We start from the raw sequence: 19483 nt of genomic DNA on the forward strand, positions 1-19483 counted from the left end.
CACAGAACTTAGATTAGCATTATGAGCCGAGAGAAGGGTCCATCTGTTGTCAGCAGAGATGGAGCCTCTCAGGCTTAAACACACATAAAGTACAACATATAAAATGAATGCAGTGGCACAAAGCTTCTTCACAAACATGCACAGAAAAAAAGGAAAAAAAAAAAAACACCACAGCTTTCTCCTAATATGAACAGTAAAAATAATTCTGGGAATTCTGGAATGAACACTGATGAATTTTGGCACATGAATTACCCCAATGCATTCATTACTGTATTTCTAGGAACAGGAGAATAAGGAGTTAATAAGGCAAACTTTGGTCTCTTCAAGCCCAGACAGGACAATTAATCATACATTTTACTGATTAAAAAATAATAATAAAAAAACCTCACCTTACTGAATCAGAATCATTAAGACACACCCACCATCCAGTTAGCATTGCTGAATTTTACCCACACATTTGCACCAAATAAAATACAGCTCCAAAAGCTTAAGACTGCTCAAGATCACTTCAGATATATCACACAATCCGAAACGCTGCTGATAAATATAAGAGTCTGCTGAGTGATGCTGGGGAAGCTCGAAGAAGCTGCACTGACGCTGCACACAGCTTGGTTAGAAAGGAACGGACTTTAAACAAAGCCAAAAAGTCTTGCTTCCTTCCCCGCTCACCCCCCAGCCTCTCATGCTTTCCGTCCTCTTCCCCCACCATTTCAGGTAACAAATGATGGTAATTTAGGCTCCACATACCATGTGCATCAAAGTATTCATCATCTGAGCTGTCATCCGAATCCCTGGCAATGCTCTGCATCCTCCACTCAGAGATACTATGGCGTGAGGGACTTGCTGGAAGAAACAAAAAAGCCTTATGCGATATGCTACATCGACAAGACAGAGAGTTCCCAACATGATCGTTGCTAGAGGAAGAGTCGTGTGCTCTCTATGAAAATTCACTGCTGCAATATTAAAAACACAAAACCCTGATGATGCTGGTGTGACGTCAGTGTACCGTTTTACAGATCCTGTTTGTTTACTGTTGTTATAACCTGCCAGCAAGATGTTACATTAAAGCAAGCTGTTTGTACCACTCTTATGCTATTTTGAATGGCAGCTATTTATAATTGTTAGTAGGACGTGCAAAATCAGCTGGGTTTTAAAGTTTGCAATTAGGAAGGAAGCAGGCTGATTGGAAGCTTTCTTCGTGCCTTTAATCAGCACACAAGCCAAGCCTCTGCTTTGCTAACTTTTGGGTGGGTAGCTCAGCAGAGCAGCCTGGATAGAAATAATCTGTTTTCTGGAAGGAAATTGCTTCCACACAAATTGGATTAGAGATCTATTTAAACTTTAAACTTGAATGATTTAAACAACATGCTATCCAACTACTTCATAGGGGAGCTGACAGAGCAGCTGTCCTGGTGTAGCGGAGAGAAAACCCAACAATCCTTCTGGTTCCTGCTCACCCTCCTTTCCTCACACCCACCTGCTCCCTTTTACTTTCCCCTTCGGAGCTCCCTGCACTATATATAAACGCATTACAGCACTATTTTATTCAGATATATTTTAGTAATGATGCAGCCTGAACTCTGCTTGACTGAACTTGCCCCAGAAATGCAGTCCGATGAAGGGAACTGCTCAAAGAACAGAAGATACAGTTCCTCCCCTCTTTCAGATCGCTCTTGCATGTCACAGACAGAGCACACACAAAGTCCTTGCAGCAGCCACCCAACCTAACACAGCAAAAACCTGAGGAGACTGACAAATTCCCATTTAGCGTGTGCAAAGACACTGAAATGCTCCAGTTCCTGCGAGAGCTGCACGAGCTCTTTTCAGGCTGTTGTAACAGCATCGAAAATGTGAGCAAAACGCTTCTCATTCTAATTCTGCTCCCTGATTGTCACATGCAAAGACGATGGAGAGCCTGTGCAGTCATCTAATTGCAGCTCAGCGCCGGCTGGGCAGCCCCCAGCTACCCCACCGCCCTCTCCTTTGGGAGCAGGGGGAGCTCGGCAGAGCAGCGCTAATTCACGCCGGAGTGACGTCAAGGCACTCGCATAATAGTTGCTAAAAATAGAGCATATAATAACATATGGGATGGCGACAAGGGTCCTGCTATCACCAGAGGTCTCGCTCGCATGGTATGGAAAAGACTGAGATCTTCTGGGGAGCGGCGTTGCTTTTTTCAGCCGGAGGTAGCGGTTCGTCGAGACAGCCCTCCTTGCTTCCATATGTTAATGCGCTGCCAGCATGAAGAAGGATTAAAATATCCGTGTGACGTACTTCTCAGCACATCACAATTCATTTCTTTCATTACTTTTCCTGTAAAAGCTGAGGCAATCTGCAGAATAAAGCAAATTCACGCTTTGCTACCAGCGAAAACCTTTAAGTAAAACCCTAAAAGGGCTGAAAGCTCCAGCTGCCAGTGAACGTGTCAGCACTGGAAGAGGGGTTTCGTAACAAAGAGCATAATGAGAGATGGGCACATCGCTATAAAATCCTGGTGCAAGAGAAGTAGCCAGCATTTTTATCCTTATCCAACGATTTATGAAGCGTCTGGTAGGTTCTTCCCCAGGGCTCACTCTGGTGAGTCATCACGAAGTAAAACTACTGCTCATATCTCATTCACCCTGTGATGAAATCAGTGATGGAGTGGTAAATAAAAATTGAGAATCAACTCCCAATATTTAGTAGATATGTGAAATGGATAAGCTTCGCTCACTCAGATGCCCCTTCCACTGTCACTGGAAGAAATGCTGCCCCTTAGGGTTTTCAGGAAAATCAAGATTTTTTTCCCTCTCGCTGCAAGAGCTATTACCCAGATATCAGCTGTGCCTGACTAAAAGGAGAGGAAACTGTTGAATATTCAAGCCTTCTTTCTGTCTCTTGCTGAGGATTCACCCCTTTGTAGAGCATGGTTCAAAGAAAGGAGGAGTTTAACGTGGGGGAAAAATAAAAGGAAAAAAAAAGACAAAGCTGACTACTGCTGGAGAGGTGAATGGTGATGTTCAAGACTCAAAGCTGAGCCCTTACAGAGGCTTTAACAGCAAAATCCCGAAAACTTCCTGAATGATATTTAAAGGGGAATGTAAACTCGATCCATGGTCTCACCTAGTCCCAGGCTGGGAGTTTTGGTCCCCAAACAGCCACCAGGCATTACCACCCACAGAAGGCAGCAGCCCCCACCCACCTGGTTTCAGAGCACAGTGACCTGCCTTAATTTCTCCAGCAGCTGATGCGGTACCGTGCTGTGTAAGCTGTGCTGCGGCACCCACAGAGCCAAACGCCTGCTTTCGAAATGAACGGCATGTGGTGAGGTGTAACCACAGCCCAGGTGCCCCGGGGTGCCTGGTAGTAACTGCCTCCTGGAAGATGGGAGCAGTTAACAGCCACCCGCTGCTGGGCTGGTTCTATAGGGCCACAGCACACAGGCAGACATCCAGAAGGGAACATTCCTGAAGGACCAGGACTTCTAAAAGCCATCAGTGGCTCATGGGTAATGGGGCAAACCCTCTCTGCACTTTGTTTGTCATCTTCTGCCACCCAGCACTGCTACCCAGCTCCTTCCTGCTCTTCTACCGTTTTCCATAATTCCTCTGCTTTTGAGATTTGTAAGAAGTCTGCCACGTGTCATTTTGAGAGTCACACTTATGGGATAACTACAAACATTTCCAAGCCCACAAGAGGCCACATGAGAAGACTGAGCCTACAACACCAGCAGAAAAAGCCTCCTATGAGCGCTGAAAGGACTCCCAGGAGAAACGTGTGTTGTCCCAAAGGTGCTGCCATAGTCACACTTCTAAAGCCCAACCTCCACACAGTTCAGAGGAATAAATCATCAGCAGCATCTTACCTCCTCTCTTTGAAGACCGTGAGGACTTGGAAGAGGTGGACCACTGCTTGGTAAGTGATCTCCCAGAGCCTGTCTCGCTGTTACCAGCAGCATCTTCTGTGTCCACAGGTGAAACTGTGTCGACTTCAACATCCTTTTCACCAGGAGTGTCCTTCACTCCATGCTGCTCAGTATCATTTTCACCGCAGAACTGGGCCATCTTCTGAGCCAGCATCAGCTGTGCCTCTTTCTCCAGCTGCCGGATATCCTCAATGGTGAGCCCGTACCATTCATCCTGCCAGCACCATGCCTGCCGATGTGCACGGACCATGACCTTCCGCAAGCCTGCAAAATCAGAATGCCCCAGTCACCAAAGCTACAAAACTGCAGGAGGAGATGCGTTCCCTTCCCCCAAACCTAAAGACACCGTGGCATTGATATTACAGCAGTGTCGACAACATAATGATGCAAGCTGCAGAAAAGGATTCATTGCATTTATCAACCACGAGGATGGCAAATTGGTCGTTTCTGTACTGTAGCTCTGCAGTTCTTGCTAACCAACCGTCCACTGAAAAAGCAGCTGGTCTTCTGCTGCTGCTTTGAACTTGGGAAGGGATTTCCTAATTCCAGATCCAGGACTTTGCTCTGTGACTGCCTGCTCCGCAAGGAAAGAACCAGGCACAGACCACATATGTCATTCTCATGAAGTGCTAGGAAGTTGCAACATTTAGATCCAGCCCTCAAAATGAGGCATGTTCCCAGAAAAAGAAAGAAAAAAAAAAAAAAAGAGAAAAAAAAAAAAAGCCAAAACCAGCAATTACTGCTTAAAAAAAAAGAAAAAAAAAAAAGTTGAGAGATTCAAGTGGATCCTTCATGAATACTACACAGCCCACCACAGTATGTGACATGACAGAAGCACTTCCCACACTGCTTGGTGCTAAGACAACCAAAACCTCTCCTTTTCTTGGAAACCTGGTTTCTGCAAATGGTTTCTATACATCAGTGAAACAGCATCACAGATATGAGATAATGGGATGGGAAGCAAAGGAAGGGAGGGAATGAAGACGCTGTATTTTGCAGAGACTGTCTTTCTTCAGCAGCATGAGAAAAATGAAGTGTGTAAAGCTAATTTAAAGTATCATTTCAATGTGTCACATATCTGAAAGGAAGAACCATCTCAAAAGCAACACAAAGAGCTCACAACAAGGCAAGAGAAACTTGCCACTGAGACTCAAGCATATTGGCTAACATCATCGTATCACCAAGACTTCTAAAACCAAGTATTCACTGTGGATTTTTGACAATATTGCTGCTTAAAAGCTCATGCCAGGACCAAGCTCCCAACAGCTATTTATTACTGATGGGAGCACACAGCAGTAACACTGCTTTTTAAAAGCTTCTATAAATACTGACAAACTAATCCTCAGGTGCCCTTCGGAAAAATCAATAAATATTGTTCCCCCTTTCATTACTGGGAAACTGAGGCAGAGAAGGGTTGATGGACATGCCAAAAGCAGCAGTGGGTTTATGGATCTACAGCTCTGCACTGCTGAGCCTGGACAACAAAGCTGGCAGGCCGGGAGCCCAGGCACTCGCTCTAATGAAGGCCCTGGCTGAAGCCCACAGGCCGCAACACCACTGCTATTACGCACTAGAAAGCAATCAATAGGCTACATTAAAATCATTTTGGTTTCTAGAGTGGCAGACTGAGTTCTCTAAGCACCACCAGAAGTGAAGATGGCTCCCACAAGCCACCCTCCATTTCCAGGAGCGGGGCCGAAGCTGAAGGGTCCCACCACACCAAGGGTTTCTGAGCTGTTCCCAGCCATCAATGTTCACTTCCCTGTGGTAAAAAAAAGTCTTAGATCTCACTGCTGCCATGGTTTCTGTGATATTCATCCTAAACATCCCCTTGTTTTTTCAGTGATTACTTTTTTAAGCATACAAAAAGCTTGTTTTTATATATTTATTTCCTTCCAGGCCTGGGCACTTTATTTTCTACGCTGCACTTTGGCTAGTCCTTAATGCCACCAGCTATCGCCAGTCACCCTATCAGGAGGAAATAAGCCGAGAGATCAGCAGCTAATAGGATGGACCAGCTCAACCTGAACTTCATTTGCACAGTAAGATTAAATCTATCAATATTTTATGTACTTCTCTGCCTGACTTTCAGATGGGAGCTCCACGTAACAGAGGCAAGTTTGAGCCAGAAGACTGCGACCTTTTGGGGGCAGAGCAAGGGGCATCAGCAACTTAATTCTGTTCAACCTTACTCGAGATTCAGAGTTATTTCCTTCACCAGATTACTTTTTGCAGAGCTACGGCAGAATGTTTTAGCCTCTTCACCTCCTGTTATGATTGACAATCAGCAGAGCTTAAAAAGCAGAGATTAAACTCCCATCACATCCACCCTGAAAGCCAAGAAAACGTTCCCTTGCTGTAATTCAGTCCCTCACACTAGAGCCATTCTCCAGGCTTTCTTGTCCACAACACACAATTCTGCCTCGCTTCAAACACCTTGAAAACAGACTGTGATCAGGCACAGAGGCCAGCGGCCCCCTTGCACTCATCCGGAGGCTTCCTCAGATACAGGGCTCAGCAGGATTGTGGGTCCCCAGCCTCTGTTCACACTCCTGCACCCAGCCACAATGCCACCAACTCCTCAGAAATGGGCACTGATGCCACCAACCACATGTATTTGTTTTAATGGACTAACATCCTAGGGAACACAAAAAACACTTGGTGTAATAAAGTTCTCCTTAAGTTCTTCTCTGCCTTCTCTCACATCATCCCTTATATGACCAAAAAATACCCAAACCCATCACTGCCCATTTCCCATCCTCCCAGCCCAGCAGAACCCACAGACCTCCCCAAACTGCTCTTGTCAGGCTGATCAGACATCCTGATCACCCTTTCTTAAAGCCTTTTCTTTGGAAAAGGAGATGGCATTATCCATCATTCTAGATCAGTTATGAACCAAAAAACTCGAGATTATTTTCCTAGCCTCCAGCCTTCACCTGGGACATGTCAGTGATGCTGCTTTTTTCTTTCTCAAGCACAGGGAGAAAACCTGGAAGAGAGTGAGGCTGTCCAGGTAGAAAAGAAATTGAAAAATAAACGTCATGGCTTGCAGAAAAAAATCTCCACTGCTAGCAATGGAAAACTTGAGCAGTCCCTGTAGGCACACACAGCACTGAGTACATCACTGAATTCAACTTCAACTTGCAGCACTGAAGCCTTCCAGTGGGCAGCAGAGACCCAGAGGAAAGGCGAAGTGCCCCCACACAGCTACATGAATTCAAGATCCAGCTACAAATGACTGACCTCACCTGTCAGGACATGGCTTCCCTTCCCATGCAATGGAAAAAGTTGAGTTTTACTGCAGTTTTTCCCTAAAATGTCAGTGAAAAACAAGCCTTTTATTTGGAAAGTGAAGAGGGGATGGATCAGACGCATGAAATAGAGCATAATTGGGAGCAATTTTCTTTTTAACAGGTCAGAGATGCCCATCAGGACAGTGTTGAAGGCAATTTGTGGGCCAGTTTGCCTTCATTTTTCTCTCTGGCAGGCTGTGAGGTGCAAAAGCCTCCTGCTCAGCCCGAGAAGTCACTGTCCTGTGCTTAATCCCACATGCGGTGCTTCCAAGCTGTGCCTCACGGCCAGTTGCAGCCCCCTTGGCAGTTTGCCTCACAAGCCTGCAGCATGCTGCTTGGCTGTGGGGCTGGCTGGAGAGGGCAGGAGGGGTCCAGCATCCCACCCGCCACTTTATTCCAGGCCAGACAGAACCCAAGAAGCCCAGTGAAGAGCAGGCTCTGGGCAACACAACGCTCCTGTGTCCCACCCGGGTGCCTGCTCTCTTCTTGCCTAAAAATTTCCTGTCCTCACAGAGCAAACAAAACGAGCTATGTGGAAGAACAAGGGGTAGGAGGCAGTCTCCCAGAGAGGTCTTTTTGCTGTGAAGGGAGAACTGAAAGCACAGGAGAATCAGGGCACATGTTAGAGTAGGTTTTCCCTTCCACCCCGTGTGCGCATGTTCATCTCAGGCTTCTTTTCCAGAACTGAAGGACAAGCTCACAGTCTAGGGCAGGCAAGTCACCTACTGAAGCCAGTCCAAAATAAAGGGAACAGGATTTGTATAACGATGCGGGTAGCAGCTGATTCCAGTAATATCAGTAGTTACCAATACTTTGTTATTTCTTTGTAGAGCATAACACTTTGGTTAAAAAAAAAAAAAAAGAAAAAAAAGGAAACCACACATGCACATATGTACACATGCAGATCGAGTTCAGAGGTACTCATCATTTCTGTGTTGTTTTAATTATAACATTTCCCACTGCTGCGTGCAGAAAGATGATCTGTGAAGAGTCTAGCAGGGTGCAAACATTTAAATCACTCACCCTTCAACTCACCACCTCAACAACTCTGCCGCAGAGACTGCCTAAATCCTTGAAGTGCTGACTTTTGTAAGTGATTTGCTTGCAGATTGTGGTGTTGAACTTAATTTCACAAAAGGAAGTGTAAATGAACATGAGACAAGCCAGGATAGATGAATTTTAAAAGCCTTTGTCTACAGTGCTGGATTTGTTTTTCAATCTGAAGCAAAAATAGCAACTGCAGAAAAAAATCTGTATTAAAAAAAGAAAAAAACCACCACACCAAACCCTGCCCAAGCCTCTCTCAACTATCTGCATAGAGCAACTGTTCAGACACCCATTGATTATGTACCCAGTGGCAACATCCCAGAGCATTTTATAATGCACTCACACAACTTCCTGGCAGCCAATAAAGGATGCCTGATTCTCCTCAGGCAAAATTATTTTGTTGATGGTCACAACAGATCCCATAACCCTGTCAGTACAGTTCTGGTTGTCTGTTCTGATCAAGGGTAGCAAGCAGATATAACTGTTGGTTACCTTATCTTCTCTTGCTCAGGCCACTCACAAGGAGAAATGTGTGGTCACACCTGCGTGGTGCTAACCACAACCTGCCTTCTCTCAAAAAGGCAAAACCCTACTGCAGGCCCCAATGGGCAGAGCCCATTTGGATGAGCTTTCACATTTTAGTGCTCAACTGAAGCAAAATTTCTGCAGAAGAGCTTTCTAAAACCTCTTCCTCTTCATCGCTGTGTGACAATTTGGGCATATTTAGCCTAAGATGCACTGGCTTAGACAAAGCTCCAGTTACTGGGCCGGGAACGCACTTTGCCATGGTGTATAATCAATAACCCATACACAGTCAACACGCTTGTTTAGCAACAAAAGAACCAGAGCCCACGTGCACAATTAGGAAGCAAGTGGGAGCAGAACATTATGCAGTGCCAGTCCAATTAAACTTAAATTCTATGGGAAAGGAGTAAAAAAGCATACAAATATTACAGCCAAGTAGACTAATAGCCCACAATTTTAGTCTGTGTCTCGGGCTGTCAAAGCACTGAGTAACTGTCCAATTAGTCATCAGAAAAAATGGCTGTTGCACTCAGAAAGACTGAGAACATTTCAACACCATCCCCCAGAGTCACTCCCTCCGCACTCAGTAGCCTTTCCACATATTACAATCCATCCATCACCTAACTCAGAAGTTTTCTTCGTTCAAGTCATTCTTTAATTTTAGTTTGCACCACCTTGGGGAAAGTTTGGATCCTACTCTTGGTTTCTGCCTTGGTTTTCTTTCTGTCTTGATGACCCTGTGCGGGAAGGGCTAATTCCCCAAGAAAACAGGCTCAAAGGAGCCAGGAACCAGCAGAGAGATGCCAAGGAGAGGCTGGCAGACGAGAAATCCCTGGCACCTGAGAAATTTGGTTCGTCATCCAGTAGCACAACACACAAAGGTCTCCACCTGCTTTGGGTTATCAGCTGAAACCCCAAAACTGGGATCACTATCTAAGTCATGTCTTAGCCCCCATCCTTCCAGCTTACACATCCTCACACCTAGCTAGCTGTCTTTTCTACACAAGCCCTGATGCTTTTTCCAGTCACTAACAGCTTGCCTATGGCTATCCCACTGCACGGGGAGGATACACATCTCTGGGCACCCAAAGCTTTTGCTTTCATTTTTCACTCACTCAACTTTGTCTCGCCTTAAAGACTTCTCTGATTTTATGCATCTTAACCACTTTGAAAAACAGTATTTGCCATCATTATAACAGAGTGGAAAGGCTTTTGAAAGGCAGACAATAAGCTGGCTCGGCTCTCGGCAAAGCCTCAATCAAGAGGGAAATGGCAGGCAATCTTTTATGAAATACAAAAGAAACATTTCTAAGAGACCACAGTTTAATCTATGCCAAACACCTCCGAACAACTGGAAGAGTCACATGCTTCTTTCTCATTTAACAGATACAATGGAGTTGTTATTCTGCCCCCATGTTTTGCAGCATACACTAAATTAACCCGTGTCACTGAAACACCAAGGGAGTTCATTGCAGAGAGGCACTTGTAATACAGCCTGTAACAGGTAAAAACTTCCATCTAGGATGAACTAAAGCCAAAGGAGCTCTAGCAAAGGGAATAGACTATTCAGAGAATGGTGTGCACCATTCACCACTGCTCCTTCAGTGTTTTTCACTCTAGGAGCTCCATTTAGGAGCACAGTATAACTAAGAAGAGCTGTAAAATTATTTATTTATTCCAGCATCAGGCACTTCAAAGAAGCTTTGCATGTAGAAAAGGACAGCTACCCGGGTCATGCAGGAGAATTCACTGCGTACAGAAAGCAGGAGACATCATTTACAAAGTCTTTCTTTGGCCTTTTCTTTGCCAGAGGACAGCCATAGCTCTGAACTTCTCTTGAGATGGGAATGTTTCTTTAAAACATTCTTTAAGTTATCCAGCTGGCCATAAAGCCTGTCTCCTCCGGCAAGGCTCAGAAACTATATCAGTTGTGTTATAGATTTTCTGTGGAGAACAAATTACTGCTACCACCTGCACAGTCCCCACTTAGTTACTTCTGGGACTCAAACAATAGGCTACCTCCTTAAAAGCATTGACCTAAGAATGATGCACCAGTCAAAGAAGCACATTTACTCACAACCGAGAGCTGTCAGTGACCCATGGAGAGTTATAACACAGCGAGCTGGGGAGCCCTGAACACCACAGCCCGGAGATGTATGGCCACATAAAGACCCACCTGCCCTACTGCATGCTAGGGACGCTGCAGGGACTGGTTTCCTGGAACCACTTGTGACACAGAGTTGAAGCTCATTTATTTGAGCAGCCCTTGAGGACGTTGTCCAAAACAAAGAAAAAATGGCAGATTTTGAAAAAGATCCCAGTTAAGCAGACAAATCCTGATTTAAAGAATAAAATACACTTGAAACCCTTTCAGTAGCTACATGTGATTAGTACTTACACATACCACAACCACAAGTGATAGAATAACACTTTTTTGAACTGACCAACAGCTCTGCAAAAGAGTAATTGGGTCTGAGAGTCTTTTCACAGACACGCCTTGGGATAGCATACATTGCACATACCTCACCATTGTATTTCAATTTGGAAACAACATTAAGGAGTTGATTGTAAACCTTGCAAGACTATAAATGCTCACCAACATCATGGATAAACCGTTCGATTTTCGACTGCATCCCCCAGTATCTGAACTCGACTTTACAAAGTTTATATGCACACATGATCGGGTATTTCCCAGGGTTGTTCTTGTACTCTTGAATCCAATCTTCTGAGAGAGGGCCTCTTTTAGTCTTTACTGATTTATACAGCTTTGGATCCTCCTCAGCTTTGTATTCATGTGGAGGGATAGGATCTTTAACAATATCAATAGGATCTGTAGGAAGAATAGAAACAGTTAGACACTTCCTTTGCCTGAACAAAAGAAGAAAGTAAATTTTCAGCAGCTATTTCTGTTTTAGCAAGTACCAGAAGCATTACAACAATATCTGTTTTTACTTAAACAAATGATATTTGAATTGTTTATATGCTGCTGCTGGGTAGTGATCTGCTCTACCAGAGCAATTCCTACGCACACTTCCAGCAAACAGAGGCTTTGCTGTAAACATTTTTGCCCAGTGACTACAGGTCCACAGCAGATCTGCTCATGACATATTTCTAGCTCCAAAGAGTTCTTTTGCACGTCCCATCCCTCAGCTTTTGTAGTATGACCGACAGTATTACAGCTCTACCTAATCTGGGACACTTAAATACACCTACCCCTTTTTAGTACTTTTATGGAATAGCTGTTACCACTGAACGTCTTATCTTTGGCATCCATCAAGTGAGGTTACTGTTAGCTCCTCAATCTTTACTGTTACACCAGATATACTAAGGAAGGCAGAAAGTTTAAAGCAAGTCAAATCGTCCTCATTAACACTTCATCAATGAAGAAGTGGAAAGTGCAATGGGAACGGAGTGAGTGAACATATTTTTAAAATCTGCAACCGCCAACCCAAACCACAGCAGCAGAAGTTCGGACTGAAGGGCAGGATCTCACTTCCCAAGAAACAACAGCTCTCCCGACACTTCTCAGGGAGGCAGCATGACTCAAGCCTATTTGTTCAGGACTGAAAACCCAATCAGATAGGCTTTGGAATGTGGACAGTCAAACTGAAGTTCAAAATGAAGCAGTTTAAATCAAGTAACACTCAAAATTGCACTGGGTTACCGCCGTGGCCAGCACGTCAACAGAGCTTAAGGAGCCTGAGCAGCCACTAGATGTCCTTCCCCAGAGCTCCTGCTGAGCTCAGCCCTGGGACTGCAAGAAGTCAGCCTGAGCTCAAGTCACTTCTCAAGCCTCGGCAGCTTCAGAGCAAGGGATGCTTTGGTTCAGTGAGGCTGTAATTGCCAGCACTCCCTGCTATGCAGCTGGGCCTCCAGCAGATGTTATGGGCAGGGGCCATGACGGACAGCAAGACAGAGGAACTGCTCTAATGCTTGCCATTTTCTGCCTTTTGACAAGATGTTCCGTTCTGCCTTTTCTTTTGTTAAATCCTTAAGTATATCAGGCTCATTAACCCAACCTCCCAAAGACAGCTGTGGAGCTGAAGTGTTAACTTGCATAAGGGCAACAGGAGGGGAAGGAAAAATGAAATACACCTTCATGCTTTGGAAACGCAGCTAGGAACATTCTTTCATATACCCAAGGGAGATATTTAATTATACAGCTACATTTTCCCCAGTAGTTATTTCTATTTATCATCCCCAATATCATTAGCTGTCCAACTTCTCTCAGGAACAGCACAAATAAGACAGAAAAGCATCAGCTTCATTTTACAGACAGGGGGATTCAAATGGATTTCCAGGTGCTTTATAAGCATGGAAGAGAACCCAGGTTCTCTCTACTCGATGTAACCCTGCCCAGTAGGCACACCACTGATGGGGTGCACACAAGGGTTAGGAGTGGAAGGGTCAGGCCAAGGAGATGGGGCATAGCAAGAAAAATCCTTTACACAGCAAAAAGCAGAATGAAGGAAGAAATAAAAGAAAAGGGCTACTCACCTAGAATGGTTTGTCTTTTTTCTGCAGGAGAAAGGTTGAAAACGTTGGCGTGCTCTCCTGGATCAGTTTTGTAGTATGTCTCAATATCAATAGAGAACTTCTCCACAAAAGGGCATGTATACCTGAAAGCAAGAGCAATACAGCTTGGAGTAAATCCTGCTCAGTTTGGCAAGCAGAGAAAATGCTTTCCTAAGATGTGTAAAATCAGCCTGAAATCCAAGCCAGCCTTCACTCATTTACTTCAGATATACTTAAAATACTGACTGTACAGATTAAAAAGATTTTCTTTATTAAATTCTTAAGATAGGAGCTTGCCTTGGACTTGTGGCTTCAGTGGAATAGCTCTGGTTTAGTGAAAGCCCAACCCCATAGCACAAAGGGATTTGCTCCCCCTGAGCTGTTACATGGATTTGAGGGTGAGAAGATGCCAATGCTTCCACACTGGGTGGGTAGTCTCACTTTGCAGCGACACTGACAAAAGCCTGTGACTTAGTTTGACAATGCCTCCTCCAAAAGACAATTGTCAGGGCAGACCACATCTGCAGGAGCAGTGTTAAGCAAGGAGATAACTTTTGGGTCTGCTGTATTAACAAATTCTGTCATCCTTACAGACACCAGGACATCCTAGAAGTGCATTTTTAGCAGGAAAAATGTAGGGTTCTTGCCTGGAATTTGCAGCAGAATAAAATACAGACTGGTTCCGCCCAAGACCAGGTTTCCTGGCCAGGTTACTGACTCACTGACATTTCAAGAGGATGGATAAAAACAAACTGAAAGTGGACTTTAATCACTGGAAAGTCATAAGATCTGTATTATTTAGTCATGAGCAATTGTACATACACACACACTGGCTACCCACCTTTCCCCAAATTCATGTTACTTGTAGAGGCCAACTAAAACAGAACTATGAAAGTTACCTACACTTCTGACAAAAATCAAAAGATCCTAAAGCCTTTTTATTATGACAAATGACAGAAACATCACACTTGCAAAGCTGGAATAGGGGAAATGCTCTAAAACAGAGTAACTGGTATACAGGCTACTTAGTCCAGGGCATCTGAAGTCCTCCCAGACAAAAATCAGCTGAAACACAGAGAAGCAATCACCTCCCTGGAGCCTCTGGCTCTCTTCTCTTCTCAGAGTGAAAACCATTGGGCGTAGGTTTGTTATTTTCTAGCTAAAATACAGTAAGATAGTTCCCAGAAAAGCAGCATCATATTTATTAACAATTTTTAAACATTCTTCTCTCCCTCTTCTTTCCCTCTTAGGGCAAGTGAATCCTGTTTTATTTGATAGTGTTCGACATGACAACTTTCCCATCACTGTGTACATTTATAACTTCACTGAGCTAGCAGATAACTGCAATGTTAAGTAGAACACAGTGCAGGATACCAGACTAAATAAAAACTATTCAAGATTTCCCACGCTTTGATGGACAAAACAGCTCACATTTTAAAGCAGCCAGTCACAAATTCTCAAGTACAGATGCAGTCAGCCCAGGCAATGCTGATGCTTCTGAGATAAAGCACTCAGGACTCGATGCCATGTTTTCTCTAAAGGATATTACTGGAGATGTAAGAGATGCCACTGCATCAAAACCTCTCCCTGAAGTAGGGAAACACCTCTGGACATTTTGTTAAGTTTTACCTTGTCCTGGTATAAGGATATGCATTCCACGATTCCTCTTCAACTCGCAGAGCTGCCTTGGGCAATATTGACCGAAACCAGCTGGGTATGTGCATACCAATGTGGTACACTTTGTGAGTATACTGCCCGTTGCCTCCTGGTCCATCCATGTACGGCCTGTTCTCCAGGATCTCCACTCCACTGCCTTCCCCACATGTCTCCTCTCTGCTCTTTTTCTGAAAAGGAAAATATATCACACAGTTAGGCTTTCCAGTGTTTTGTACATACCAGGGTCTCAAAGCACATGAAGATCAGGGTGGTTTCTAGGACTCCTGTTGATCACAGTTTTATAGCCACAAGACCCGTAGCAGCACCCTGGCAGTAAGATTACCAAACCTTGAAATCATAAATGACAGATTTAGAAACTCATCTGGCCAACAGAGGAACCGGGACGTGATTTATTACAGATCCACTAGAAATCTGGATTTGACATCTCTATAGCTACGAGAATTTGCATGGAGACCTCATGACACAAATCCCTCCTCTTATAATAGGTAACACATTGCTCTTTCCGAGAGCACACTAAACCTTGGCTCTGGCTTTGAACCACCCAACGACACAAAAAGCTTTTGCATCAGTGGATGACATGGCAAAGGGGAATTTGTCCAACTTGGCACATTCTTGTGGTGGTGTATCAGCGTGAAGAATCACACACATACACAGCACAACACTGCAGTACTAAAGACTGTTTTATGACCTAAACCCACAGGATTTAGGGGCTTGTTGCTTGTGGTCTGGCAGAGCAGCAGCTCTCCAAGAACAGCTTGGAGACTACGCTCTGCTAATTAAGATATTTAGAAGAAAGAACTCAAGTTTGCCAGAATGCACACAGTACCCCCTGGCAGCTTCAATATTTTGGCTTATTTGTAGCACTGTCCCTCATTGAGGGACCTGGCAAAAATTCCTTCAATAAAACAAACAAATAAACAAACAAAACACCTAATTTCAGTGCTTCTAAGAAGAGCTAGAGGCAAACCAAATATTTGTTCAGCAAATAACACATTTCAGCAGATTAGATGATGGATAACCTTCATCATTTCCAACCAACAGATTCATATTATTAGTGTTTTGAGTTTTTCAGTTTACAGTCTTTATTTGAGAGGACGGTACCCTGGAAATTCAGAAAAAAATGGAATCATACACAAGAATCAACTGTGAAATACAATGCAATAACAACCTCTCACTTCTGGCAAACAAACAATTCCTCGGAAAACAAGACTTAACAGAAAATGATTAATAAGATGCAAGAGATCGGCTTCTCGTCTTTTGAGGACAGCATGATAAGCCAACGGAGCTATTTAAAAAGAGGGCTATTTACTTCTAAATAACTCTCAAGCGATTTTAAATTTAAACAGCTGCAACCAACAAATCTAAATAACTGACAATCTGAATAGTCATTTTTTCCTACCCCACAAACTGTGAAGTACTGCAAAAGAGAAGCACTTTTTTAAAGTTTATGTCTAACATTCAGCTGGCAGTTCATTAAAACACACATCCTCTTAAAACAAATTACTGTCTTTCAGTTCTTATATAAGCATTGACCAAGTCCTGTACAAATATTTATGACAATAACATTAAATAATCTTGATGACCCAAAAATCTGGTTAACTCAAAGGTCTTGGAAAACGAAGCAACCCAGCAGGCATGGAGAATGTGTCAGACAGAATAAGAGCGCAGCATCTGCTCTGAACAGTTGATACAAATTATGGAGGTCTAGAGTCTTATTATATGGCAGAAGCACGTGGAAATCATAAGCAGAGGAAATACAGATTCTCCTTGTGCCAAATTACCACATGTGGAATCATACATCAGCTAGATTGAAAATCACTGTTCCAGATTATGTGGTTACCAACAATTCCAAGTCCAGTCTGCCAGTCCTTGTTTCGGACCAAAACCCATTTAGGAGTTTTTCAAGAAATCCACAGCACCGAGTGAACTCAGTACCTGCTAGGGTGGTGCAAAGCCAAACCTGCACAGAAGAATCGTGTCCCTAGACTTACAGCTGCTTGAATTGTAATGGAAAACCAAAACGCTGAAGATTTATTTTGTTTTAATAGCCACAGTTGAAATTGAAATTAAAATGGATAAAAACACTCAGGCTTTTCTTCTGGGAACGTGATTTCATGCTCTTCTTTTCAGAGGTATCTCTGAGAAATGCCTTATCCCTCTCCGATAGCTCTCCACTTCTCCCTGTCTGATCGCTGGCGATGTGGCATGGTGTCATGCTCCCAGCACTTGGAGAGGGAAGGAAGAAGGGAAAACCCCAAATGAACTGAGACTCTTTGGGGAAGTCAGTTTGCATCCCACTTCTGATTTCTGGTTATTTTATTCACTTTTGCACACCTGCAGGAGACCACGAACCCTGTTCTGAGAGCAGTGCATGCTTCCTCCTTCAGCCTTTCCAGATGACCAGCTCCTGCCGCAGCCTCTTTCACCCAATTGCAAACCTCAAGCAAGTTTTGGCCCTGTGTGTTCCTCCTGCTTGTCACTTACCTACACAAAAGAGGACAGCAAGAATATTCTCTGAAATGAATATGAACTAGGAGCTGCACCTCTGCATGGCAGAAATCAGAGCTGCAAAGTTTACATCTCAAACTCTCTTTTGAGCAAGGACTGAGGCAGGCCAAATTATCCTCAAAACATAACACAATTTATCACTGGGAAGAACACTACAGTCAAAGAAAAACTCACGAGAAATCCCCAACAAAGCTGCCTCCCAGCCCTGCACGCTCTCAATTACCATACAGAGAGGGCTACAAGCACAGCGAGGTCAGGAAGGAACAAAGAGGCCAGGTTAGATGGCGAATGGTACAATTACCAACCAGTCATAAAGACAAAAATAAGATACATATCTTAGACAATAAAATAAAGACATCAGCAACGCACACTCAACAGACCAGGATGATACTCTGTGCTAAGTGGTTCAGCGAAAGTACACCACTTCTGGAAGTGAAGAGCAATTTGCTTTCAGCCATATAGCCTCTTCACGTCTATTGTGACTCAGCTACAGCATGGAGAGGGCTCGTTACAAGGAAGTGGTCTGTAAACAACAATTAAAAAATAACCATTGATTAGGAAAACATTTGGCTTGAGAAGTGTCTGGCAAGCCCTCTCCAAAGACTACCCGTCTGCTGGGAGTGGCAGCTGTGCAGGCATTTTAGGGTCAGTCTTTAAGGTTTCAGCCTCGTAGACCATGACCCTACAGAAAAAAAGACACTTTATTTAGCAGATCACCTGTGTTACTGCTACTTGCTCCTGACAACAGCATCTTCCCTCTACATCCTCTGAGGAACAGTCCCCAGCAAAATCAAAGAGCAGCTAACAGCCTTTATATGCAAGGTATCTAAGCTGTAATCACAGTAAACCGTCTTATATTGTATTACAACAGGAAATCCAGTCATCCCTTTAGAAGTCCCTCTCCTCTGCTGATGCCACTTGATGTTCTGCACAGCCCCATCAATAGCTTTCCAGGACAGATGGTGACACAGATCCCTCCTAGCTAAAGTAATAGCATTAAATTACTCATAACAGGGAACCCAGAGAAGCAGATGCACCATGATTAGCAAGAATGCCAGTTACTTAAAGGGTTCTATTAAAATAAATCTCTTGGCACTGCAGCATAGCATGGGACACAGCACATGACCTCACCATCACAATCACGGAATGAATAACTCCGATGAATGTCGTTTAAACATCGGGCTAGCCTAACCCCATTTATCATCTGTCCTTCACAGCAGGAGACAAGCGGCTGCAAACAAAGCCTCCCGCCAGCGACGACGGGGTGATCAGCTTGCAGGTCTTCCATCCCCTTGCCCAGCAAGACAAACGCCTGGTGTTTCATCTCCAGAGTAAAGCACAACCGTGTACGGGCTCAAGTCCACGCACAGAACATCTCTGCAAAGTCTACGGTTGTGTTGCAAATGATTCAGTGCTTCCATTTCTTCTTTTTTATTTTTTTAATTGTAACTTACTACTTTGAGCAATGTTGCAGAGAAGGAGTAAAGATGGGGTGGGTTTCATGGAGATAAACAGGCAATCCAAGCATTGTTCTAGCTTTTAAAAACAGGTTACAGCTATAATCCTACCTTGTTTACCGCTGATTATTGTTTACACTTCAACTCCTCAATCCAAGTAAGTTAGACAGTGATTATAAAGGGTTGACATGTTTTAGTTTCACAGTGAGGTTTCTTGGTGCGTTACCGCAATATATTTACACAGTGCCAGTGGCTTATTTCAATGACCCATGAGAGTTTTGATTTGAGATTATTCAAGTTATGAAGACTGACAGCGCTCATTTGGTAGACCTATTGTCCATGAATAACAAGGACACAAAACCATTGTCTGGAAACAATAACCAGAACAATTTTTTCCCCTCCAGCTCCTATTAGGCAACAGGATATTTTGATGGTCCAAACAATTTCTCCTGGGAGAATCCATTAAAATAACACTCAAGTCTTGGGATTTCTCATCCCATTTGGACACGGATACTAGAAACTTACTGCTGGTAGATGGTTTCAGCTGATAATGATAG

General features: G+C 43.8%; 1 protein-coding gene across 16 annotated transcripts in view; it reads right to left on the bottom strand.

Moving 5' to 3' along the window:
• The window catches only part of PITPNM2 (phosphatidylinositol transfer protein membrane associated 2), a 133565-nt gene that overhangs the window by 37154 nt on the left and 76928 nt on the right, over nucleotides 1-19483 (bottom strand). For 12 of the 16 annotated variants that reach the window (XM_072024363.1, XM_038187403.2, XM_027469731.3 and 9 more), the window contains 5 exons: nucleotides 14914-15128; nucleotides 13267-13388; nucleotides 11366-11599; nucleotides 3845-4168; nucleotides 748-843 (listed from right to left, as the gene is read on the bottom strand). In XM_072024363.1, the coding sequence (XP_071880464.1) occupies nucleotides 748-843; nucleotides 3845-4168; nucleotides 11366-11599; nucleotides 13267-13388; nucleotides 14914-15128 (991 nt within the window). Of the gene's footprint in view, nucleotides 1-747; nucleotides 844-3181; nucleotides 3360-3844; nucleotides 4169-11365; nucleotides 11600-13266; nucleotides 13389-14913; nucleotides 15129-19483 lie in introns of those variants that run through there. The other 4 variants (XM_072024369.1, XM_072024367.1, XM_072024368.1 and 1 more) reach the window with 3 other exon arrangements.

The sequence above is a fragment of the Anas platyrhynchos genome, chromosome 16 (assembly GCF_047663525.1).
Source record: "Anas platyrhynchos isolate ZD024472 breed Pekin duck chromosome 16, IASCAAS_PekinDuck_T2T, whole genome shotgun sequence".
In the NCBI taxonomy this organism is placed as follows: domain Eukaryota; kingdom Metazoa; phylum Chordata; class Aves; order Anseriformes; family Anatidae; genus Anas; species Anas platyrhynchos.